This window comes from Oculina patagonica, chromosome 9 (assembly GCF_052425735.1).
Source record: "Oculina patagonica isolate OP01 chromosome 9, crgOcupat, whole genome shotgun sequence".
NCBI lineage: Eukaryota > Metazoa > Cnidaria > Anthozoa > Scleractinia > Oculinidae > Oculina > Oculina patagonica.
Genome location: NC_135766.1, coordinates 26,028,400 through 26,053,542, shown reverse-complemented (window position 1 = coordinate 26,053,542; position 25,143 = coordinate 26,028,400). Strand labels below are relative to the sequence as shown.

At 39.1% G+C, this 25,143-nt stretch overlaps 1 protein-coding gene across 1 annotated transcript; it reads right to left on the bottom strand.

The window, feature by feature from the left end:
* Positions 1-39: 39 nt before the first annotated feature.
* On the bottom strand, positions 40-24,700 carry LOC144665854 (structural maintenance of chromosomes flexible hinge domain-containing protein 1-like). Its single transcript, XM_078527132.1, has 55 exons — positions 24,465-24,700; positions 24,291-24,369; positions 23,929-24,090; positions 23,755-23,837; positions 22,995-23,125; positions 22,638-22,731; positions 22,353-22,472; positions 21,600-21,763; positions 21,136-21,232; positions 20,651-20,861; positions 20,411-20,534; positions 20,273-20,329; positions 19,896-20,019; positions 19,707-19,778; positions 19,502-19,627; positions 19,139-19,252; positions 18,507-18,613; positions 18,038-18,120; positions 17,577-17,678; positions 17,335-17,421; positions 16,821-16,937; positions 16,633-16,700; positions 16,454-16,530; positions 15,732-15,831; positions 15,251-15,323; positions 14,756-14,895; positions 14,337-14,471; positions 13,722-13,887; positions 13,195-13,262; positions 12,936-12,998; positions 12,506-12,588; positions 11,058-11,184; positions 10,509-10,589; positions 10,289-10,393; positions 10,080-10,133; positions 9,728-9,853; positions 9,526-9,605; positions 8,855-8,926; positions 8,675-8,760; positions 8,276-8,397; positions 6,861-6,922; positions 6,645-6,732; positions 6,210-6,341; positions 5,786-6,071; positions 5,456-5,575; positions 4,981-5,066; positions 4,691-4,813; positions 3,723-3,824; positions 3,252-3,340; positions 3,055-3,164; positions 2,566-2,636; positions 2,420-2,483; positions 2,225-2,332; positions 1,278-1,339; positions 40-1,187 (listed from the first exon to the last, which is right to left on the bottom strand). Exons 1-55 carry the CDS (start codon positions 24,621-24,623, stop codon positions 828-830), a joined length of 6,102 nt encoding a protein of 2,033 aa, XP_078383258.1. The 5' UTR covers positions 24,624-24,700; the 3' UTR covers positions 40-827.
* Between the last annotated feature and the right edge of the window lie 443 nt (positions 24,701-25,143).

Here is a 25,143-nt window from a genome sequence, read left to right as displayed (position 1 = left end):
AACCTTACTATTTAAGTTGTTAGAAGAGAACTCGAGGGGTTGCTACATAAACTTCGTTTTTATTGCTGTCATAGCGTTTTCACATATTTTTCTCATAAAAATTTTATAAAGTCGATGCGATGGTCAATGTAAAAGTTAGATTTACTGACAAATTGAACATTACCACGAACCGCAGACAAGTTGAGGGTATAAGTACCGAAAGCCCAACCAAGTAATATGTTTTAACAAGAGGATCATGGAATAAATAGGCGTTCACTAAAAAAGAAATTACTTTACAACGAGTTCGCCGCTAAATTAAAATGCAACTATTACAAAGTAAATGTTCCAAATAAATAGTAATGCATCGTCTACGCTCTGTGGAAATGCAACAGCTAACACAGAGGACTCTTACAAGGAAGGGAAGACAAAAACATGTTACATATTTTAAATCAGAACTATTATGGACACCATCTTAAAAAAATTGAGCATGGTCGGTTCTAAGACAAACTAGTTTGATAGCACAAATAATTCATCGTCGGCCAATAAATACTAGGGAAATGTTCGAGCGCTTCCTTAACAACCCGTATCATTCAAGATGGCGTACACAAAATTCATCCCTGGGATGTTTTAAGCGCCAAGAAGCTGATCGTACTGAACTTGGTTTTGTTCCACTTCCAAACAAGGGCCGTCTGTACCAACAGAGCTACTTTGCATTCAATATTTTTTACGATGTCTTTTGACGTGAAATAGAAGTACTGTTCGTTAAAAGTCTTTGTACGGTCACAGAATGAGCACTTTTAAGCCGAACAGAAATTGTCAAACGAAAATAATAAAAACGGTCCATCCTTTCATCTCCGCGTTCGTTTACTGGAACGTACGTCTTCGGAAGCGACCGGTGCGCCTCGTCTCGTTCGCGGAGAACTCGTGGTTGCCGAAGTGTTATTCGTGCCGTTCACGACTGGAGCTGACAAGGCCGGTGAAGCGGAAGCGGCTGCTGCAGCTCGTGCGCCCGCGCGACGAGAGGTAGCTGTTCTTGCTGGAGGTGTGCTGAGTTCCGTCATTAACATGGTGGCTGGGGAGGGTGGCATGTTGTATTGTGTTGGGGTCATACCCAGGCGCTCCTCGATCATGCGTAACTGAGTTTCCGCTTCTCTGCACTCACGATGTTTCACTTTCATCTCCTCAGTTTGACCGTGCTGTAACTGTAGCTACGAGACAGAAAAAAATGAAACGTTGTATTAGTACCACGTGAATCACGCATGGTGCACACGTGAATCACACGTGCTGAGTTGACTTACCGAAAGTTCCTCCTTGGCTTGTGTGTGTTTCAATACAGCTTGTTTATAGGCCTGGAGTTGATCTGTGAGCACACAAAAAAAGAAGACACAAGAACCATTGATAAGCGGCAAGACATTAAAATTATGTTAAACCAACACTAGATATTCATGACCGCGACATTTACAGAAGGAGCTATGTCTGCTCAAGTGAAGGAGTTTTTCTCTCTTACGAGATTACCTGATATTGGACAACATTTTTTACTTCACCGGCCGGGAAGATTGAAAAATAAACAGGTATGCAGTCAACTCTCTCTAAGACGGACACCTTCGGGACCGGCCGCAGCTGTCCGCCTGATCGCAGGTTAGTCTTAGAGAGGTGTCCGCTCTGTAGAGAGTCGAGGTAACATGACACCAGTAATATAGAGATAATAAAGCTAAACCTTTCCACAGTGCAACAAACCTTTGCTAACTGCAACAAGACTAAAATAATAAAAGGACCGTATTTGCTTTTTAATGCAAAAATTGAGAGCTTCTGCAAACTGTAATACTGCACGTAACTAGAGAACGACCTCTTTAGTGTCCATATACGTAAGCAAAGAAGTGATCCGTTAAAGCGTCATCGTTTGTGGTTAGTAAGCTTGGTATACACGCATCCTTAGGGCACTGACTAACTTTGCGAAGTTTGACAGTATTTTCACTAATAAAACATGCCAAAGAAACACTTCTAAAGTGTCCGTTAATGATTTCAAAGTGTCCGTTGTCCGTCTTAGAAGGAATTTGGTTACAGTAAAATGGCTGAAAAACGGCAGGGACCATCACCAGGTGTCCGTCTTTTGGAGGTGTCCGTCTTATAGAGGTGTCCGTTAAGAGAGAGTTGACTGTATATTAAATTTGCGAGACTTAGATGCATTTCACTGTAATAAAATGGACGCTGAATGTCAAAGTTGGTGGGCTCCTCCAATACTCACCGATCTGTGTTGTAAGTGAATGAAAAGCAAGCGGAAGCGGTGCTGCGAATACCGCGCCGCGCATTCTTTCCAAAGGAGGAGCTTTATTCTGAAGACCGCCAAATTTTCCTTGACAAAAAGAACAAACCAGCTTAGTTAATAACTAACTAATGAGGTGTATACAGCATATGTCACCTTACCATCACCTTTACTTACCATTACTCCTAATGCGATCTCCAGTCCTGGTGAGAATTGTAGGACAGTGGGTGTACTTCACAACCTGCACAAATAAAATATACAAGTGAGGTATAACTGAACCGGACTGTCCTGTCAAGGTACTGTTGAGTTCTTATGCCACTTACCTCCTGTCTGTATCTATTTGCACAGTCAAGGTCATCTAGGATCAAGGTGTCTCCGAGCAGCATACCAAACACTGCAATCAAATAAAGCAGGAAAAATAACACTTCAGAATATCCTCCATCACTAAGTCATTGGTTCTGGGCAAAATACTAGCTCAGAAAAATCTTACCACGCAGTAATGTTGCCGCGGTAACAATCAAGCGTTGCCGTATTAAAAAGCAGCTATATATCGTATTAAAAAGCAGCTATATAATAAGCAGCTATATCATTCATTCAAAAAGGAACACTGCGTTCAGCACACACTGAAGATACGCAAATCTATCAAACACATCCCATATAACCACACGACCTCTGCAAGCTTTACATCTCGTTGCCAGTTTTCATAAATTGCAATCCATATTCTCACCACTTCCTAATAATTCCAGGTCATTACCGCTTACTGCTCAACAAAATCAAGCGTAATGTTTTTTAGCATGACTGTGTCTCTTTACCCAGCTTGCAGTTGTCTCCTTCTGCAGGGAACAGCAGCATATCTCGTGCGTACACAGGGTTCCCAGTCGGACTGTAGTTGCTTGATCCTCCTCGTACATGTGGCAGAGGTCTAACAACCAACCAAGAAACACAATGAATTGATAGAGACAGGCAAGCAGTAAATAAGACAAACAAACTAGCTCAGTTAGCACCCAACCTGTTCCACTCTGGTAAGCTCCGTCTGAATATGGAGTCCAAGGGAAGAACCTGTTGTTGTCCATTTGAATCACGGTATACTTGCTTTGCCTACAATAATTAATAATATAACAACAAAAAATAAATGGGAATTTGCAGTGGCATATCCACAGATCAAGTGTGGCTCCTTATCCACTGCTCCCGACTGAATTGAAATTTAAAAGTGTTGGTTTTTGTGGAGGGAGAAAAACCTTCGGAGCAAGGACGAGAACCAACAACAAACTCAACCCACATATGACGCCGAGTCAGGAAATTGAACCCGGGCCACACTGGTGTAAGACGAGGGCTTTCACCACTGCACCATCCCTGCTCCCCATAATTTTACTTCAATTCTTACAATAAATTACAGTCAAACTGCCTGTTGTAAAAAGAAGAATTTAATCGGGAGACAAACTGTTACAACGCAAGTGCAAGTGTTGCTTATTGAACAAACCTTGTCAGTTGTAAGAGTGACGACACAATCCATATCAGAAGCCATGTGCCATGACAACACTCGCGCGACGTCATCATCCACAACTTGAGCTAAATGAGCTACCTGCAGGGGTAGGGACAGAAAATTAAGTGCCACTGTAAATCTTAGGTAACACTTACTCAAAAACAACAGCGTGGCAGTTTTTTTGCTGCCTGGTAAAAAAATATTTTTTTAGGACGCAATGAAACAAACACAAATTTTAACGTATTTGGGGTCTCAAAAACAGTTTGTTTCGTACAAACACAAAAATGCTATCAAGACAAGCAAGGGAATTCATCCGCATATAATGTGCTATGGAATGAAAATGGCTAACTTTGAGACCAAACAAAGCAAGAAACTTTCACTTAAATTTTGATACAAATTGCAGTTTATATACATTTCGCCGATAAAAGGTTAAAAAATAAAACTTAAGGTAAAAGCTGTTAAAATTGATGCTAAACGTTTTCGATCTGTTCGATCATCATTAGAGTTTACCTTAAGTTTTATTTTTTAAATTGCAGTTTATTTCTGAGATTTACACATTGGTTGAAACTTAAATGGAAAGATATATATATATATGCGAATATGGTCTCAACCGGACTAGAACGTAAATTATAATAATTTTAAAAGAAAACCTCAAACGACGGAAAGCACATGTAGGACTTTTTTTCCCTTTTCGTTAAGTACCATTAAACTCACTCCGCCTGTTCGCTTTACGATATTTTAGGGCTCGTTACTAAAATGAAACTTGCACATGGACACTTTCCAAGACGGCAGTAAGACCCGGGCTACACTTTGTAAAAGTCGTTCTGTCGACCAAACATCGAACTTCACATGATTCGAACCTAATGCAAATGACCAAAAACAATAGGTTTTGATCATTTGCATTAGGTTCGACTTGATGCGAAGTTCGACGTTTGGCCCGGGCCTAAGATCTCAATTCTACAAACCTTTCCCAGAATTCCCGAGTCTCCCCTTGGTCCCGGATGTAAGAGACACTGTCTCCGTGGCGTGCTGGCGATCTGGTCTCGCTTTCTAGACATGTCGTCTATAAGTGACGTCACTGCTGCAGGCTGGTAACAGAAAACTACTGATCAGCGGTATTACACCACATTACTGGGTCGTTTCCTTCTACTTGAAAGTATGTTCATCCATTGCAAATCGGTAAGGTTTAAGATGATAAATTTAATGTTACAACATGGCTAACTCTCTTTAGTTACCACACTTGTTTGTTTCTTACCGTTGCTAAGCTACTTGCTGGAATGTTCTGTTTCCTTAGTTCTCCTCTAAGCTTTTGTTCTTGTAAAGAGGCTTCATGTACTGAAACTAAATTTTAAAAAAAAATCAATTACTATAAGTAAATGTTTTTAAATCCCATTGTAACAGCTGTCCAGTGAATTAGCTTCTAGTTAGCTTAAAAAAGTTCATACCCTTTATTCAGCCAATCGAATGCAAAACCAAAACCAATAGTAGTTTGGCTCTTGTGATTTTTCCTCCCCTTTTACCAGTTACGACTGGTTGGCGTTTTTTATCTCTGAAATGGCTTTGCTAGTTTGTACAACAGCAGCCATTAAAAATCTACTGCAGTCACCACTAAACTGACCTACTTATTAACATCTCTTTACCTCAAGAGTGTCTGTTACATCCTCAGTCTTAGCCCCCACCCCCACCCTCAAAGAATAACTCATAACCTGCACGCCTGGCAGGCACTGTACCTTGCATCTCGTTGATAAGTTGTCGTGTAGTTTCAAACAGAAGGCGGTATGTGCGAATCGTCTCAAACAAGTGATCTCTTTCTTTTGTCAGCTGAGCCATCTGCTGCTGTTTCCTGACATCTTAAAAAACAAGTAAAAGATTCCTTGTGTTACGTTAGCTCTCCAAGCAGAACAATACACATACCAGGACTTACGTTAACCGCAGCAACATAACTACAGTAAGTTGTAGATAACAAGTTCACAGGTCCTAGATTACAGGTCATAAGGTCACAGGACACAGGTCCCAGATTACAAATCACAGGTCACAGACTTCAGGTCACAGAAGCTTACCATTGTAAAACAAGAAAGCCAGTGTGAACGGTGGAATAGGATGAGGCGAGGCGTTGGCAGGGATCTGAGTTTCAAAGTTGAGAAGGTATTCCTGTCCATCTTTGCCAGCAGTGTTCTCTTGTATGAGCAGATTCTGAACAGTGGCCACGCCCCTGAAGAGGGGTACCTCCATGGAGTACACATTCCCTGCCAGGGCAGGAATCTCATCAATGCCTTCTGATGGAGTGGTCACCTTGATAAGTACTTTACCTCTCAGGTTCTCGCCAGTCAAGTTGTCAAATTTGTCCTGCAAGAAAGGGATGTTTACAGTTTGTTACTAACACCGGTGGGACTGTCTTGGATTTTGAATACGCTTTTCTGAACTGAAACGTCTCCTAATATGTAGTTTTAAGTTTCACATTAAGGCAAAAAAAGCGAATAATACCTTGAGCTGAAGCTTGAGTGTCTTGACCAGTACTCGGCCGTTAGTCCTCTGTGTGTTGGACACAGTTGGAGTAGCAGGAATCGTTTCTGGTTCAAGCTTCACAGGAAGACCAGCTTTTGCAGTGAACGTGATCTGTAACAGATATCATGTGAACACGTAACTCCTCTGTATATCTTTGACTCAGCTTCTAGCACTTAACTATATAGAACACTGACCTGTTTGCTTACAAGTGAATCATTGACAACCAATGAGTGCATGGTTAGTAGCATGATAGGCATGTTTTAGGCCACTTTTTTGTGGATTGAATAAATTAAAAAAAAATTAAGTCCACGAAAAGGTGGCCTTAAACATCCCTACCATCCTACTATGGTTATATGGTGCACCACATTAATCAAACACTTCCACGTTTTTTATTTGTTACAAAAGTCCTCTCACCGGTTTACTTGTGAGGGTCACGGCTCCTCCTGATCCAAACTGTACCACCATACAATAGGGCCCTGCCACATCAGGTACTTTGAGGTCCCTAGTACGTAGGAAAGCACATGGTATGTTCAGTTAACTGACAAACCAGTGGAGACGTTTTGTTGAAATAAAACCAAAGAAAGCACGCAATAGAGTCTAAAAATCAGATCCACTGTAAACAGCACATACCTAAAGTAGAATTCGCCTTCTTTATCTGAACCTTTTCTTTTAGATGGGTACAAAGTTGTGGCCTTGAAGAGAAAATACAAGTGTTAGCAGCCTTTGAACTAGACAGGACACGCATTCACATATGAACAAAAAAAATCCTATACAGCAGTAGCCTGCGTGGCCGGCGTTCAAAGGGGAAGAAGAAGGGGAATTCGAGCAGGAGGTGCGAGTGAGAGAGCACGAAGCCCGATCGGGGAAGGGAGAAAGGGGAACGCCTGCCCTGACGCTATTGTGTTTGTCGTTTTTTACGTCCAGATTCTGGACGCAAAAATCGTGATTGGTCAGAATTCAAAGAGTGTGAAAATTAATTGTTCTGATCAGTCAGATGTATGTCATTCAATCGATTAATTTGATGGCTGTGGTCTGTTCTCAACTTTCATTCAATGCAGATGAATCCAATGGCGAATGTTATGAGCGATTTCTCTGCGAAGCGGTTGATTTTTTGAAAGAAATCGGCCGTTGTAGGATTTGGTATCAAACTACTGAATTTGCGAAGAATAACAAGTTATAGCAGCCGGTAAGCGCTACACACGCTGTGAGTTATAAAGTTGTTTGGGTCACGGCCGGTTGCAACCCGACGCCATAAACTCGAACACCAAACGCTGCTTGATTGAAATAAACGTTCTCTCAGTCTCAGAACGGCAACTTTTCGTAACAAATCTGCAGTTGAAAGGTGCAAGGAAGATATATCTGACCTGATCTACCGTGAAACGATTTTGTTTTGCCATATTTCTGACAAGAAGACGAGAAGAAAAGAAATTAGAAAGGCAATTCGAGCAGTGAAGGGTTTTATTCCCTGCGAAAATCGGCACCGATCAGATTGGATAATTTTGACAGCCAGACGTAAAACAGAGGGCAAGCAGATGACACGTACTTTAGAGGCGGTATGAAAAAAAAAACAATAGCGTCAGGGCAGGCATTCCCCTTCCCCCCTTCCCTGATCGCGCTCGCTCTCTCCTCGCACCTCGTGCTTCGCGCTCGAACTACCCTTCTCCTTCCTTTCTCCTTCCCTTTTGAACGCCGGCCACGCAGGCTAATACAGCAGAACTGGGAAGTGTTTTACCTAGTATTTTAAAAGACTACCCTCTTTATTAACCTTTATCGAGAGGCAAAATAACCTGGCAATTCTCGAGACTAACTTTCCATTGAAATATGTAAACGAAAAGGCGCTTAAAACTGTTAAATGAATGCATTCCAAAAAATTCCTAAATCTCTTTATTAGTACCGGAGGGCACAGTAGAGACACTGCATAATGAATATTGGATTGCTGGGAAAACTCTGTGTATCAAGTTAAATTGTATTTCATTCATTATAAGCAAAATTCGATTTGAATTTGATTCCACACAGAGATTACACAAGCCTTAAATAGTTCTCACCCTAGCTGGGGGTTTCTCAGATACTGGGCCATCCTTGGAGTGCCATATCTTCAATACTAAGTCTTTAGCACTCGCTGCCTTCATCACAGCCTCATCTTCTCCTACCACATGAGCTGACACAGCTGAAAGAACAAACAATCAATCACCTTTAGTACTGCACCAAGACAGTGAGGGTGGACACAATCTCCTTTATTACTGCACCAAGATAGTGAGGGTGATGTATGAAATGACTGTCCAAAGTAAGGTAATGGGATGAAAAAAATTAACAGAGTGTATGGGAAATTAAAATGTAGTTTGACTACAAGTTAAGGTAACCCTTAATATCATGTCAGTAGCATGAACCTACTACAAACGTAGTGTTGATCCAATCACTGTGCAGGTTATACAGGTGTTTCTTACCTGGTAACAACTCTCCTACCACACACGGAGCCTTGGAGTCAAATGTCACCGTCAGCTTTACAGCCTTGGACGGATCTGGTTCCACTCTGAAATCAACAACAATCCATAATTCACTCCTTAACTGCTAGGAAAGTATAGTTAAATGTAATGTATAATAACGTAACCTTGAATACCACTCACCTAACATTAATAGTTGGTGCATCTATTGCTGTTCTTCCGAGGAGAGCCTTGATTCGTATTCCATACATTCCTCTGTGAAAAAAATAAAAATTATCGTATGGTCTTTACATATATTATAGTATTAGTTTAGGTAATGAAGTGACATGTGACAATTTCGGCTCTGTGATCAGTTGCTTTATTCTCAAGACCTGACTTCGCATTCACAACCTGAAATAAAAGGAGAAATTATATCCTGCTCTCTGCCAGGAGGCTTGGTCAAAACCAAGTCAAAATAGTCTCTTTTCATAGTTAACTTTTCTCATTTGCGTTACAATAAAATTCACCGTGGTTGCGACACAATCTCGGGAAAGAACTACAAAACTGCTTCATATCTACGTCGGCGTGTATTGTAGCATTTGCAAACAAGAAAGGCTTGCTGTAAAAAGGCTGGACTATTTAGTACTGTAACCTGCGTAGCAAGCGTTCCCGTAGGAAAAAATAGTTTCTCACATTCTGGCCATGCAGCAATTGGGGGGAGGGGAGGGTGAAAAAACACAGGCTCCTCTTTATATTATCTTTACTCTCCCTCAATTTCCACGAACACTAAAGGCAGGAATGCTTGCTACGCAGGCTAACTATTTAGGATTACTATAAGGAATTGCGGTTCAACAAAACACTGAGTGTGTCTGTACCTTACAGCGTTGACAGTGAGATGACCAAAGGTGGCCTGGCCTTTGTCGTCTGTCTTCTGACCTGCAGGTGTTGGAGTCAACTGTCCAACAATAAACAAAAACTGATTTAGCAACGAAACTGTTCTCTTCTTTATTATTTCAATCTTTTAGTATTATCCAATTCTCACAGCACACGTACTGTAGTTATATTTGATATTTTTACCTTAATTCCTCTGTCACAGTTAAGGACCACTTTAAAATTCTGCTCATCTGAAGGGTTTCCAAGCTTGTCACATAGCTGCACAGTCAGTGGCATTGGCATTCTGGTGTCGTTGTACACTGACAGCGGCTGTACAATATGCAGAGAAAATGCACTCAACTAAGCTTATGTAGAATAGTTTTTACAGTACACTTAGACATTTTTGTGCCTTCAGCAATTAATTTTAAACATCATATCGAACTGTAGGAACTTCACAAGCAACACAAATTTGCCGAAAACCCCCTGAAGTGGACAGAGGCACAAATTTTAATGTTTATTTGTAAAATTTCAAATACTCATTACAAAAATGATGTACCTCAGAATGATCAATTTCTAGAATCTTGAGCTTTGCTGGTGGACCGGAGGTAACCTGTTTTGAAAATCATACAACAACACAATAAGGAAGTAATAAATTTGCATGGATTAACAGCTAAAAATTGACACATTTTCAAACACATTTTCTAGTCTCTTGGCACTTCCTTAAATCAGACAAGTCTCACAGTTCTTACTTTGATGTTCAGTTACCTCTAATCTTTGATAAGACTTGATTCCTTTCCATTTTATGGTGAGCTCTTTGTGTCCAAGCGGACCATCTTCAAATTGAATGTTCTTGATCACTATATTGCCATCCTACAAAATATATTTTTGTGGAGAAGATACTTGATAAATTGGAATAAAAGCTCTGTAGACATACAAAAAATTGACCATCAGGTGCAACAGACTGAGTACAATATACAACACTCACAGCAGTGAATCCTAATTGCACTTCACGTTCTTTTAATCCATCTGAAGAAACATGAAATTCTGGCAATACATTGCTTGGCAGCTGTAAATAAATACAAAATAACAAATTTATGGACATGCCAAATGAAGGCAATATAGGTGTCTTATAAAATGCAGAGAACTAGAGTTCTTAAAGTGACTGAACCTACATCGTACATAGATCTTTGAAGCAAATTATATATCTGAACTACGAGTGACAAGGTATCTTTGCAGTTATACAAGAACAATAGTAAGGAAAGCCTGAAGAAATTTAGGCTTCAAGGGGATTTAAAACCACAAGCTGTGAAGCCTCCATGAGTCATGGTCCATTGTGACCTGTTTAAGAAAACCCTTGAAATGATAAAATACAGGTAATGATGATAATGATAATGAGCTAACCAGGCGGCGGTAAGCGAAAAAGAAAGGTGAAAGCGAAAAAGAAGCCTGAATCCTTTTCCAAGTTTTTGTTTTTACAGTTTTAGATGTAGTATCTTTAAAGATCTCTTTCTCTTTAAAAGATAGATGTGCTCACCTTTCCGGTTTTGTTGCCATGTTTGTCAGTTACTGACAAGATAATATCAGATGCTAAAGGTTCACCTAATCTCATGCGAGGCTCATCACACGAACACTTCAGGATCTCAGGCACATCAGCAAGAGGTCTTGCAAAAAATAGAAAGGAAAAATGTTTACAAACAGGACAAATATGAGAGGGCGAATGAGAGTGTTCCTATCTGCCAGTGTAACATTTTTCTCTACACAAGAATTGAGGCCTGCAAATAAATACTTCCAGACAATGTAGACATGTATGATGCTTCCAGTATGCAAACAACAAACTACAGTCAATGCTACATTACCATCCCTTTTCTTCTAAGAAGTCAAGAGTAAACAACAATTTCATGATATATAACTATGCATTTTGAAATTTAAATGTTGTATTCCCTCTCTTTCAACCCCATAGTTTTAAGTAAGGGCATAGGGTATCCACAAAGTCACGCCAGTTAGAGCGATTGAGAGGAAAATAAAAAAGTCAGGTTGCCCTTTGGGCAAGCTGTTATTTTATCTTACTAGCCCAAAGCTCTGAGGAGCTAGCCCGAAGGTAATTTGCATAATTAATTATATGCGAATTTCTAATTGTTCTTCCTTTGGAGACAATAAATACATAAACATTCAAAAAGAAAAAGAAAATAATCTTACCACAAGATTTAAAACAAACACATTATTAAGATTTTGTGGCAACTAACTTTGTAGCTAAATGTTGAGGATTACAAATATGAAGGATCCTGAAGGATACATTTCAAGAGACACAATTCATAAGCATACATGACGCACCCAATGCCTGCAATGCATTTCGGGGCATTTTTAAAAATGGTCAGCCATTTGCAAGTTTTACGAAGTGATGGAGTACTTTACGGCAAAGCAATACCATGGATTGGAGCACTATGACTTCTTTTCTTATTTTGAATGTTTTAGAAGCAAAGATCTTCCAATATAATTTTCTGGAAGGACACAATACCTCAGAAAATGGCCGTCACTCATCTTAACACAGAGGAATATAGTCGCCACGTTCAAGTTGGCGACTATGAAACTACATGAGGAGTTTAAGTCGCCAAGGATGCAGTGAGTCACAGTTTCGAGCACAAAATTTTTCCCTCTTATTTTTTCTGGTGCACATTTCTTTTTGAAGGTTGTCATAAAAAAACAATGTTTCTTGCCCGTGTGTTGCTTGCCCGTCGGGCAACCCGTGATCGGAATACGCTAGCCCGACGGATAATTCCACTAGCCCCGGGCTATCGGACAGCACTTTTGTCACGCCCTGGCTAATCTAGCAATCTTTTGCCAATCGGATCTAACTTAGCGCTGTTCCTGTTCAGAAATGTTCCTTTTGGGGAAGAGAAATTAATAGCGGAGATACAACCTTTAAGGACCACAACACTAATGTTACAAAGATGAAGTACAGCACTTGTTTTACATGAGCCATACCTGACTGTAAAGGAAAACTCCAGTCCAGCTCCACCACTCATGCTTACTTGGCAGTATTTTGGTTCATCACAAGACAGTGGAGCCTGTATTGGACACAAGATGGCTCAGTTTATAATATTAACAATTATTCCACAAGCACACGTTGGATATGAGTTGGCTATAACGATCTCATATCCAACAAGTGCAAGTGGAATAATTGTTTTATTAAAAAACCCCACAGAATTACAATATTTGAGTTCCCCAGCTAGCTGTTTTCATTGACGAATTTTGGCTACCATATTTGTGGTGAATGGTATATGAGCTCATATACCATTGCCTGTTAACCAATCAAAATGCAGGAATTGCAATATACCATTGCTAGTTTTTAATAACAGACAATATCACATTGACAGAACATGCTAATTAGAGAAAGAAGGGCTAAGTCAATCACCTTGACATCTGGAAGAATCCCTTGCTTGATAATGTCTTTAGAAACTTTGGGAGTCCAGTTTACCTAGAGAGTGAATACATTAAAAATAAAAGTACTTTGCAAAAACAATGACAGTTAATGAGATTTTTTGTAGTAATATGACTCCTGCAGTCAGTTAAATAGAATTTCACCATACATCAATCAATAAGTAGTGGATAGTACCTGTAATTATTACAGGTACTATCCAGTTTGTAACTATTACATCACACTGTTTACACACCTTAAATCTACTAGCCAAAGAGTTGTCAATATTCACTTCTCGTTGACCTTCATCAAGAATTCTAAAACCTATCAATCAAGGAAATAAAAGAGAAATTCAGATTAGCACGGCACACATACACTGAAATGTCTGTAGAAAGTTCAGTTTTGTTTCAGCCTGCAAACAAAACAGTGAGACACCTGGCAGCAAATAGATGACATTACTGGGTAAGGAAGCATCCATTCTTAACTAAAATTACTGTAGTTAAATTTTCAGGGAAGTACACTTCAAATAAACAAATTTAAAATGACCAGAACTTTAATTAAATGATCAATACAGAAGAGATACAGAAATAAAAGGGACATTGAGACAGAGAGGAGGCTTGAAAGCAAAGTTATTAGTTTCTAAAAAAAACTGTTGTACCTCATCAGCAGGCAAGTCAGCCACTTAGTCAAGAGGCTCAAACGCAACATTCACAGGAATGTATGTTGGTTAGAGTCCTGTTAAAACTTTTCAAGTGTATTTCTTTGATAAATTATAGTACATACTCAATCCAGTCAACATGTGTCCAGCCACACAAGACAGCTCCTGTCCATCCTCTACCTTCTTCTTTGGTTTGTCGTCAGCTGGTTGGTGAAACACTTCAAGTACTGCTGCTTTGCTGCTGGGTGCTACAACAATGGTCTTCTCCACTGCAGCAACCTCCTTGTGATGCTAATGATGACCAAATCAACTGTTACATGAAATGCTTTGACTTCCTGTTATGTTTATAGTTTTGTCCTGTTCAATGTCAATATCGTACAAATGCAGTGCTTTTTGCAACATTGCCTGATACAACTTCAGTCTATGAGAGGAACAATATTAGTTTACTTTTGTTTTATAATGGCCTGTCTCTGTTTTGGCTACCAGTGGGTAGGAGAAGTATGGAAGTCGAAGAACAACTCCGCATAGAATGATTAAAAGAAAAGGAGTGAGGAGCTGGAACGGAAGAGTTGGAAGGAGTGGCTGTCCACCAGAGCGAGTGACAAAGAATTGCTGTCACCCTGTGCCACCTAGACACTAATAGGATAGATGATGATTTCTGTCTTGACCACCACAAGGCTTTACAAAAGTCACATTTCTTGTTAACAGTTTGGCAAAAAAAAATGAAAACAATAACAAACCTGTAATTCAATCTTGGCCTTGAGTTTTGTATTTTTGGTGATTTGCTTCAGGCTGATATCTGCACCTGAGAGAGTGGCCTTCCCCGAGGAGCTGCAGTCCCCTATGTATGTTGGTAGGCCTGGTGTACCTGTCAGCTGCAACAGAGGAAAGGAAGGCATGGAGGCCTTATCATTATTGCGCTGCAGGTGACATTATAAACTGGTCAACAGAAAACTATGAAAACAGATATTTTGGCGTGGAGACATCGGGGAACTTCTGAACACAGAAATAAAAGGATCTTTTAGGCCCTGAATTCCAAATTCCTAGTAAGACCTTTGCATATTTTAAGAACTTGTATTAAACCTTGACATATAAGTAAAAAATAGCTTTCAAGGGGTCCTGGATTGATTTTTTTTTCCAAAAGCTAATTGATTGTTACCTTGCACACAACATTAAGTCTGGGTTGAACTGTAAGGTTGCCAGCTTTGTCATGGACCTGTACGTGCACTTGAAGTGGGCTGTTGTTTTCAACAGTGATATCTTCACCATCTGGTGTAACAACCAATGATTCAGGGGGACCTGAAGGATACAAACAAGTTGCTATTAGTTACCACCACACATTCAAATGTACAACTCGGCACTGTTTATGGCAAATGGATTTTCCTGAAATGATAGCTAAGCAAACTGGTGACCACTGTGGGGCTGAATCATTATTGGTCTTTTGTTCTTTGGATAGGTTATTCAAGTCTGGCAACTGTATAATACAGCTGACAAACAAGTTTCACCACTGAATCTTTGACCAAAAGGTTCTAAGCACAGCACAATTGACAAATACTGATACTCGTGTCAGCTTACAGGCTTTCAAATTATCTCAATGATGCTTGTTATTATATAATTGTAATTATAAAATTACAAAAGTTATAATGCAAATTACCTGGTAATAACCTGATCTTTAAGCTCTGTGAACCGTCTTCAAGTCCAGGTAGGGTGATCTTTAGATTGAAGTCCTAATACCACAAAAAATACAAAAATCACTGTCTTTGATATTTTGTAGACAGGCCTCCAGTCACAAAGAGTATGTCAAATACTTATGACTGTGTCAAATTTATGTTGAGTCCCAAAGGAACCTCCCAACATCAAGCAGAACCATAATATATCACAAACCTATAGGCTCACATTGCTTCTGCAACAGAGCCTGGCAATCCTGGCCAATATACACACTGGCAGAAATTTAGAGCCTAAGGGTAAAACATACTGTCTTTGGAAAAACCACTTTTCTGATAACACTAAGTTTTCCTATAGGTACCTCAGGTACAAACACAAGGCGCTCTTTAGTCCAATGAACCATAAGACCATAACAAAGCACAGTTAGATAATAATCAGAGGAAAGTATGAGTAAGCTGTAAAAAGCTCACCTTTCCTGCATGTGATAGCACAGAGCCTAGGGCAACAACACCCTTAACAATCAAGCTGTTCCCCTTTACTGATGTTCCCTGATGTGTAATCTCCAGACCACTGTAAAGGAGAATTGATCAATAAAGGGATGGATGCTAAGGACAGATCACAAACTGCTGTTTGGTTCTACAATAATAATGGGATCCTTGCTTAACATAAAATTGCATTAAACACACACACACTTTTATGAAGGAACCGAGTGCTGTGCTGTTGCATCACATCAGCAGAACACTGTCTTTGTTTGGCTGCACTTGGAGACTGCATGAGTGGGACCTGGTGACAGAATCAGTGCTCGACACTAACGCTAGTACCGCCCAGGACTATTTCATGCTGGCTGGTCTCTCCCTGCCCATGACTGTTTCGTGTCCTCCTCTCGGCCCCCCTCCACTCGCATCGTCCCCCCCCTCTCCCGCTTCCCCCCGCCATGTCGGCCATCTTGGGCTCCCGCCTCCTGCACTCCCCCCCGGCCGAATCGCCCTTCACCGCACCCCAGGTATCCACGTCCCAGTGCGTGCTCGTCTCAGTGGCGGGACCTCGGCCCGGGGGGGGGGGGTGGGGCTGTGACTTGTCCTGTGGGCTGTGAGTCTCTGCCTTGCCTCCATGTTGTGTCGGCACTGAGAATGACACACTCGAAGAGGAAGCCTGGGTTCTACTGTACAAAATGCTGCAGCTCACATCTTACCTTGCACTTAAAACTGGAGTAATCTCATCTGCCAATTTGGAAGGGTTGTTGAATTCATCCAGCAGATTTAGAGGAATCTTGCAAAAAAAAGTTAAAAAATAATCACTACCCATTCTTGAATAACTATTGAAAGAATTTTTGAGTGTTAATCAAGATTTCAGTGAAACTGGTTTTCATACCTGGAAAGGAACTCCTACTCTTAGTGGTGTCTCCAACATTCCAACAGTAAATTTGTTAGGATGAGCCTCTAAAAAGATAACAAGCAGAGGGGAAAAACGGGATGTAGTCAGAGAACCAAACTGAATGTTCTTACTGCTATATCAAAATTGGCATAAATTAAACCTCTTAAGATTTAGGTATTGGTTACCTGTGACAGTGAACTTGATGCGATGACATGGAAGACTCTTTATTGATGGAGCAGTTGAAGTATCTCCCAACAATACTTGCAGCTGAAGAGTATGTGGACCAAGATGGGTTATATTCTCTGCAAGGTCAAAAAGATATCAATTCATCAAAAGCAATCAAAAATAATACATATTTCAAGTTGTTCGCAGTCAGGGCTTGAGACTAACGTTTTAACTCACTGGTTTATTGGCTAGTGACATGTCAGATTTTACTAGCCAAAAGTAATTTTTCACTAGTCAGGTATATTGATTTCTATCAAGAACAGTTGACTTTTCCGAGTTTTTCACTAGCTAGCCAAATGGCTAGTAGGAATGCTAAACCTGGTAGACAAAACCTAAATTTTAGTAGCCTTTGGCTAGTTGGCTACCGTTAGTCTCAAGCCCTGGCAATGATTATCAACATTAAATTTCTCTTTGACAGAATATCAATACAGATTATCAAGCAAACAATGAGGGGACAGGGAGAGCCACACCTACCCATTTTCCTAAACCAGTAAGGCCAGCTCTTTCCTCCATGTTGGCAGACATGGTTAGTTATAACTTTATCGCCGTCTTTATCGTTACCTGTTTTTAACACAAAGAAAACCGTCAAATTGAAATAATTATTGTCTCTTACTTTTCAGAGTACATTTATACTTCTTGTGCCCTAAGATTTCTTTTTCATTTATTTCAATTTTCACCATAAAGTAAAGAATTTTTTCAAGCAGCTAGTATCCTACCATGCCAGATAACCTTTAATTCCACCAACAATTTTCTTCTGTCACCAGGCAATTTGCTCACAGATTCACCCTTTCCATTGAGAATATCTACCTTCATGGCACCTGTTTCAAATTACAAAAATACCAGTGTTGTGAAGCACTGATAATGATTAGGACAAATTTATACTTACTGCAAACATTACATGATTACAAAATAAAAACTAATGACATAAGTTATTGATGTAATAAATATTTAAACCATACACAAAAATTTTCCATTTCACAATCAAGTGTTAGTTTATTTTTTACGTATGGCGATGTACTTTTCTAGTTCGATTTTTTCTCCTATGGATACGATAAAAATTCTATTTTTGGTTATTTTTAGCACGGATAAACAGAAAATATTTGCCTATAAGAATAAGATGGTTGAGGGTTTGAAAGCAAAAATAACATTATTTTGTTATTGATCAGTATGTCCATACCTATGGTGGTCCCTGCAGGTATCTTGGAGTTTGGGTCAAGCTTGTCATTTTCTGGCCACTCTAACACCAGTTTACTGGGCAACCTGATGAGACAAGGATGATTGCAATTCAGTGTAAGAATGTTTTCAGAAAACAAAGTAGTCGATAACTCTTCCAGAGCCGAATAAGACATGACATTGAGTGATGCAAAAGCTATCAATTCTAAGATCAGGCAATTAGTAACCAAAAGCAGCCACCACCACCATAAAACAGTTAACTATAGGACTTTATAGAAAGGCAAGACAAGACAATACGTTTATTATGAATGACAAACAAGTAAAGATTGTCATAAATGGAATGAATGAAATGAAATACTTTATTAAAGTGTCTAAAGTATTTAGCTGAAGGTAGAGATAGTGTTCAGTGTATAAAATAAACATACAATCAAATCCTATTTACAAAGTTAACATAATCAGTTGAACAATCTTACTTTGTCTCCTCCTCTTCAACAAACTTTTTGATTGAAGCAAGATTCAGTGATCGATCCAACTTGGCCAAGGGAAAGAACTTAGTGTCTCCATATAAAGACACAGGCTCCTGACAAAGAAGAACATCACATGATGTCTATTAGAATTTTTCTAACTGGTATTTAAACTCAAAAAGAGGTTGAAAAAAATTATTGTGTATTCTGACCACTAGCTGGCAAGCGGTCCTGGTTTGACCCCCCCCCCCCAAAAATTTTTTTTTTAAAACGACACAAAGGGGGGGGGGGGGGGGGGTTTTTTAAAAAAAAGGGGGAAAAAAACGGGGGAAAAAGACCGCCCAAGGGAGGCTCCGAAATTTTAGTTTCCAACCCTGTTTGAGCCATGGCGGGAGTCATTGTGTTTGTCCTTAGGCAAGACACTTTATTCTCACAGTGCCTCTCTCCACCCAGGTGTATAAATGGGTAACTGCAAATTTTATGCTGGGGGGTAACCCTGCGATAGACTAGCATTCCATCCAGGGGGAGTAGAAATACTCATGGTTGTTTCATGCTCCAGCCTGATGGGTTTCTGGGCTCAAATGCAGAACTAACCTGAACACAAGCTATATAATGCAAAGTAGTGCAACAGTCCAACTAACCTGAACTATCTCCATCTCTCCTCCAGTAGCAAACACATCTCCATCATGATCACCAAAAAGAAGAAATCTTTTCACTGTGCCGCAAATCATTGGTATTGTCCTTTGTGTCCTTATCTACAATCAAATTGGAATTGTTTAAATCACAAGATCTGTTCTTGAAATTCAACAAATAAAGGCTATTAAAAGTCTTTCAACGAACATGTTACCTTAAGACCAAAATGACACTTTATTGACCTGATGGTATAATTATGTACTGCCCTCAAAATATCTCAAATGTCACATAATGCTACATATAGATCCACCAGACTTGACATTTCTAAGTTTATAACTAAAGAGATATGAAGCAATATGTAAGACGCTCACCAACTGTCCAACTTTAAAGATCTTTCCATCCCACTCAATGGAGTTAAAAACACACCAAGGACTTTGGTTTCGCTTCTGTGGTAGGTCTGGACGTTTAATTTGACCTTGAAAGCCTATAAACTTGACCTAAATACAAAGTTCACAAGTCAAAAAACAGATACATTTTAAGATAGAAAAATAAAAAGAGTATACTTATTTTCCTTACCTGTTTGTCATGGTTTTCATGACATTCTCTGACCCAGTCATAAAATGCTCTTGCAATGTTCACTCTTTGTTCCTTACAGCAGAAAGGAAAGGAAGACAAAAATTTTCTTTTATCATAATCATATGTTAAACGCATATTTTCATTGCTTTTTAAACTGTCAAGTAAGAAATTAATGCAAAAGTAACATACCTGCCCCAGAATAACTCTGCTGAAAATGGTATTCTTGTCTTTGATTTTGACTTCCAAATCCATAAATGTCAACTTGTTTGTACTGACTTGAAAAGCATCATTTGTCCAAAGGCAACCTGAAAATCTAAAATGAAATCCATCTTAGATATGCTATACCTATAGCAGAGTGTCAAGTAACAATGTAAAGCTTATGACTGCAAAAAGAGCAGAAGGACATGGTCTATTGAAAACTACCTGGAGTGAGTTTCTGAAAAATAATAAAAAAAATAATTATCTGAATCTGATTTTCAATGCAATTCCTCTGTGTCTTTGTTAAAATAGATGACTCTATAAAAGTAAATACTTCTTGTTAATAGTGACAACCTCAAGATATGTACCTGTGATAACACTCTAGGGGAATAGTCCACTTCTTTGGGGGCTGGCACCATTCAAGCCTGATAATTAAAGGTAAAGACACATCAGGGTGTAGCAATACTGGATTCAAAAAGAAGGCCACTCATCAGCTTCAAACTTACACATCAACAGCAGTATATGGAATAAGGCGTCCATTCCAATAGCACTCAAATATTGGGCGATTGCCTCTAGGTGCTCGACTGTCTCTTTCCACTGGGTCAACAGGTTCTTCAACAGTCTCTACAACTAAAAATAACAACATTGTTAGAAAAGGTTTTAATTGTACATGTGAAATCAATATGGCTAAATAGGTTAGCAGCAGCATAAAATACAAATAATAAGTTACTACTGGTAAGCTATACCTGGAATTTCTCCCTCGAGTGTTGGGTATGTCTCTCTGTCATAAAGGAACGGATGGTAGCGCAGGACACCCTCCACCACTCCACCTGACTCTGCACGAGCACGGAACTCAAACACTGATGCTGCTGATCTGATGTACAGGGTCTGCATGTCACCATCAATATCTCGCAGCTGTATTCTTTTGGCTTGTTTGCCTTTTTCAAAGAGAACGACCTTAAGAAGAAAGAAATTTACCCAGTAGTCAACTCCTTACTACATGACATTTTACCACAAGCTCAAATAAAAAAAAAACATAACGTCATTAAAGGAAAAGATTGCAATTAACACTTGATTCTCCCAAAGATATTTAGAAGCAAGAAAAGTGGTTTAAAGAAGGTTACAAAGAGATGTACCACAACTAAGCAAAATTAATACCAACCACTAATTTAGGCTCTTTGCAAATAAGAAGAAATCACACAAAGTTGTGTTTTATTGTACATGACCTCACCTGTATATCAATATTTCTGAATGGGCTTGCTGTGGTTCCTCTACCAACAGGCTTGTCATTTCCACGTGGACCATGAATGTAGTAATGATAAATGTGTCTAATAATAGATAATAACAATGAGCTCATATACCATGGACCACAAATATGGTAGGTGTATGCATCAGCATGAACAGCCAGGGAGCTCAAATTGTACAGTTCTTTGGGATAAAACAATTATTTTACTTACGCTTGTTGAATATGAGATAGTCTTAGCCAACTCGGCACTACACGCCAAGTTGGCTATCTACCATCTTATATCCATTATGTGAGCTTGTGGAATAGTTGTAAAATGGAAAAGTGGCTGCTGGCCAAAATGCTTTTTACACTAATGCTGCTAGGATAATTTAGAGGTTAAAAATGCCATACAGTATTGTTAATGATCTATTACTAAATAAATTATAGTAAATTATGAAAAACTAACTTACGATAATTGCCTGCACCAGTGTTTAAAATGTGTCTTTAGATAAAGGATGTGTTCTGATTTGATCCCTGTTATCACCACAGCAGTAAAGCTATCTTTCTGTGCCTCCTCCTGCACCAGTCTCTTGACATTTTCCTCATCAGCTGGGATGTGCTCATGGTCTCCGGCCTAAAAGTGTATGTGTAAGTAAAGTTGTTAGTACAATGTACCATGCTACTAATAAACTGAAGTTTGTGGATTTAAGGTAAAAAAAATTAACTCCAATGAAAAATTTGAAAGGCTTCCCATTATCTCTGATGAATGGCAACAACTTGATTGATACAACAGAATTTTGAACATGTTACAAAATGTGTTTCAGGGCTGTATCTTATGCCTTGCACTTGCTTCATTTAAAGCAGTAAAGCCTTCAAAAGCCTAGAAGCTCATTGACCCTACTGCACACATCTAACTCCAGTTTCTGTAGTTAGAAGTGGCTACATGTAAGAGTATTGCTACTCTCCCTAAAGACGATGCTAGTCTATCCAAGGTTAGCCCCTTCCCATAGAACTCAGTCAGGATCTCCAAGCAATTCTCTGGTACCCATTTATACCCATGGGTAGAGAGAGGCGCAACTGTGTGAGTGAAATGTCTTGTGCAAGAACAGCGACCTTGGCAATGCTCCAACCACTAACCATTTGGTCACTGTGCCTTACTTTCATAAAAGATGTAGAATGCAAATTCACATCACACAGTTGAGCTTTATTTTTACTGGTCATACCCTCCTGTTAAGTATGGCACCACCATAAATGGACTCCTTTTTCTTTTCCCTTCGCTCAAATTCTGCCTGTGATATACACAGCTCATGGATGTCATTGCAGTCTTTTGACTTTGTAATCATCTGAAAAAAACAACAACAAAATAAGCTCATAAGTTGGTACGTTACAAACAGTAAGAAGACAGACAGGCTAAGCTAACAAGATCCTGAATTGTCGGAGACAAAACAATGAGTTTATATGATTCCCAAAACTTAAAATAAAACACCTTATCACTGAAAAGCGCTTACACGGGTAGCATCCCCAATGAAGAATATGGCTTGTTTTCCTCCAACACCAAAGTATGAAATATCACTGTTCAAAGACCTTGGTACATCTGCTGGACTAGGAAATCATATAATTAAACCCTATTCAACTATCTATTAGTCTGTAAAACAAGTATATTCACATTCATACTACTGGCCTTGAACTACTGGTGAGTTGCAACAGAGGCTTATGTCAGGGAATATCATTATAAAAGAGCTTCATTTCATTTGTATTTGAAAGGATTTTACCTCATTAGCCTCCTTTGTTGTTGTTTTGCAAGCTAGTTCCAGTCCAATATATGGCCTATGTAAGGATGACTTTAGAGTTATGTGTATACTTACGCTTTCTTTCCATTATTGCGATTGAACTTGGATAATCGATAGATAGCCCAGTTGTTAAGTTCCTTTGATGTCATCCCAGCTCCATTATCAAGAACACACACTACAGCTTTTCCAACTGAGTCATCAAACATCTATCACATATAGAAGCAGAAGAAAATCAAAAGTGCATCTTGAAACTTTTGATGACGATAATAAAGGAGAAAAAGAAGAATCAATGAATGTGTTAAATGTATGGACAAAGAGACGAATGAAATGAAAAGAGAAATAATAACCCAGACAAATGAACAAAATAGCAAAAATTGATTAAACAGAGTTCATGTGTCATTGAAAGCCCAAGTTATCACCCTTGGGGGCCCCGACTTAAACACCCTCCAATTTTCTGCTTGCATAATCCTTGCAAGGCATTTGGGTGCCAAAGGCATTTCCTAGACAATTTCCGATTTCAGTCGAGTTTTTGCCACCTATGGCGATGGCCTTTGGTGGCCGAAGTTAAGTATACCACCACACATGAGAAAAATCTTCTGGTACCCATGGTAACTGCCAGTTGGAGGATGGGAGGGGTATTACAGCAAGGCGCCCAAATGTGTGACCACTTTTAATTTATTCACATTCTTTTGTGCAGATTTAATCCAATTAACAGCTGTGGATAGCTTGCAGTTGACTTCTGATTAGATAAATCTGCACGAAAGAATGTGAATAAATAAAGTGGTCCATTTGGCGCCTTGCTGTAAATGTTCCAATTTAAAATTAAAATACTCACCAGCCTTATTTCAATTTTTCTTGGTCCTTCGTTATCTGCAGTGGCAGCAAGTGCATTGTCGACAAGTTCCGCAAAAGCAAATGCTAAAACCATCAAAGACAGCAACATGAGCATTATGCCTGAGTTTGAATGACAATATCAATAACAACACTACGGTATTATGATTGTACTTACGCAAAGGGTTTTGTCCTTCACTGGCATAATATTCATACATGCCACTTTTGACCAAAGTATCATAATGAGGGATATATTCCACTCTCTCTTCAGTTGGTGCACTAAGTTCTTGGTCAGCAGATTTTAAGATGTAAAGTGTTTCATTGCTATCCACCAACTCTTCTATCAAATAAAACAAAAACATTGCCTTTAATATTTAACCGGTTGTATATGTAGATATGCACGTTACAATGCAGTTAAAGGGATTATCAAAATTATTATTAAGCATCAACCACATTGAAACTCTTCTATAAAAAAACTTATAAAGACATTTAAACTTTACTGCCACAGGTTTTAATCAAATTTTCGCGCGTTATTCCTACCGTAAGTTTTGTCATCCAAGATTTCCTGTCGATTTGTGGTTACTATCACAAATGTTTCATTTTCCGGGATACTGAAAGCCTGTAAAACAATTATCAAGTTAATCAGATAGCAACAGGTTGCTCTTAACAAAATAAGCTTATTGTCTTAAAATTATTAAGAAACCCTGCGCTTACTGTTCGGGTCTTTTCTTTGAAAGTGGTAAAATTGAATATGCCGCCTAACTGAATCTTTTCTTCCGGCCTGCTACCAGCTCTACGATCATAAATAAAAACTGCGGCATCCTCTTCGTCTTGCTCAGAAGATGAAGCATCGTCTTTATTTGACGATTTCATGGCCTCACGACGAAAAGAGAAAGAAGGGACTAACTTCGGCACAAATCTTGCTGCTCACGAAACTCACGAGTGGTACACGCTTCCAAAACACTGCTGCAGAAAAATTTCAATATAACGCCCATTCTAATTGGTCTAACAACTCATTATCCAAATTTGGAACACGTTTATCCAATCATAATATGCCTTATAGAAAAATTCGAGCGAACAAGTCCCGGATCAAAAAGCGTGACCAAAAATCCCCGCTAAAATGTTTAGAAGTTTTTAAAAGATTGTAAAATCTTTAGGTCTTGTAAGCATGATTTTTTCAAAACTTGGAGGCATAAACTTTTCTTTTTTGTTAAAAAGTGTCTATGAAATACCACAAAGTCTTGAATAGAGAATTTTTCGGATAGATTTTCTTATCAAACAATTCATAAGCTGACAAAAAAAATATTACTAGGCTAACAGATAAATCACTCCTCTAAATTAATTCAGAAAAAATGAAAACGTTAAGAAAAAGTATAGATAATTTTGATAGATG

Bases quoted from the DNA above. Each gene is read 5' to 3' on its own strand.
- LOC144665854 (XM_078527132.1), bottom strand. From the start codon at position 24,623: ATGAAATCGTCAAATAAAGACGATGCTTCATCTTCTGAGCAAGACGAA. The intron at 23,838-23,928 runs GTAAGTACAATC...TGATGGTTTTAG, and splicing joins TGAAGGACAAAACCCTTTGC to CATTTGCTTTTGCGGAACTT. The intron at 19,253-19,501 runs GTGAGCGTCTTA...ATTTGATTGTAG, and splicing joins TCTTTAAAGTTGGACAGTTG to ATAAGGACACAAAGGACAAT.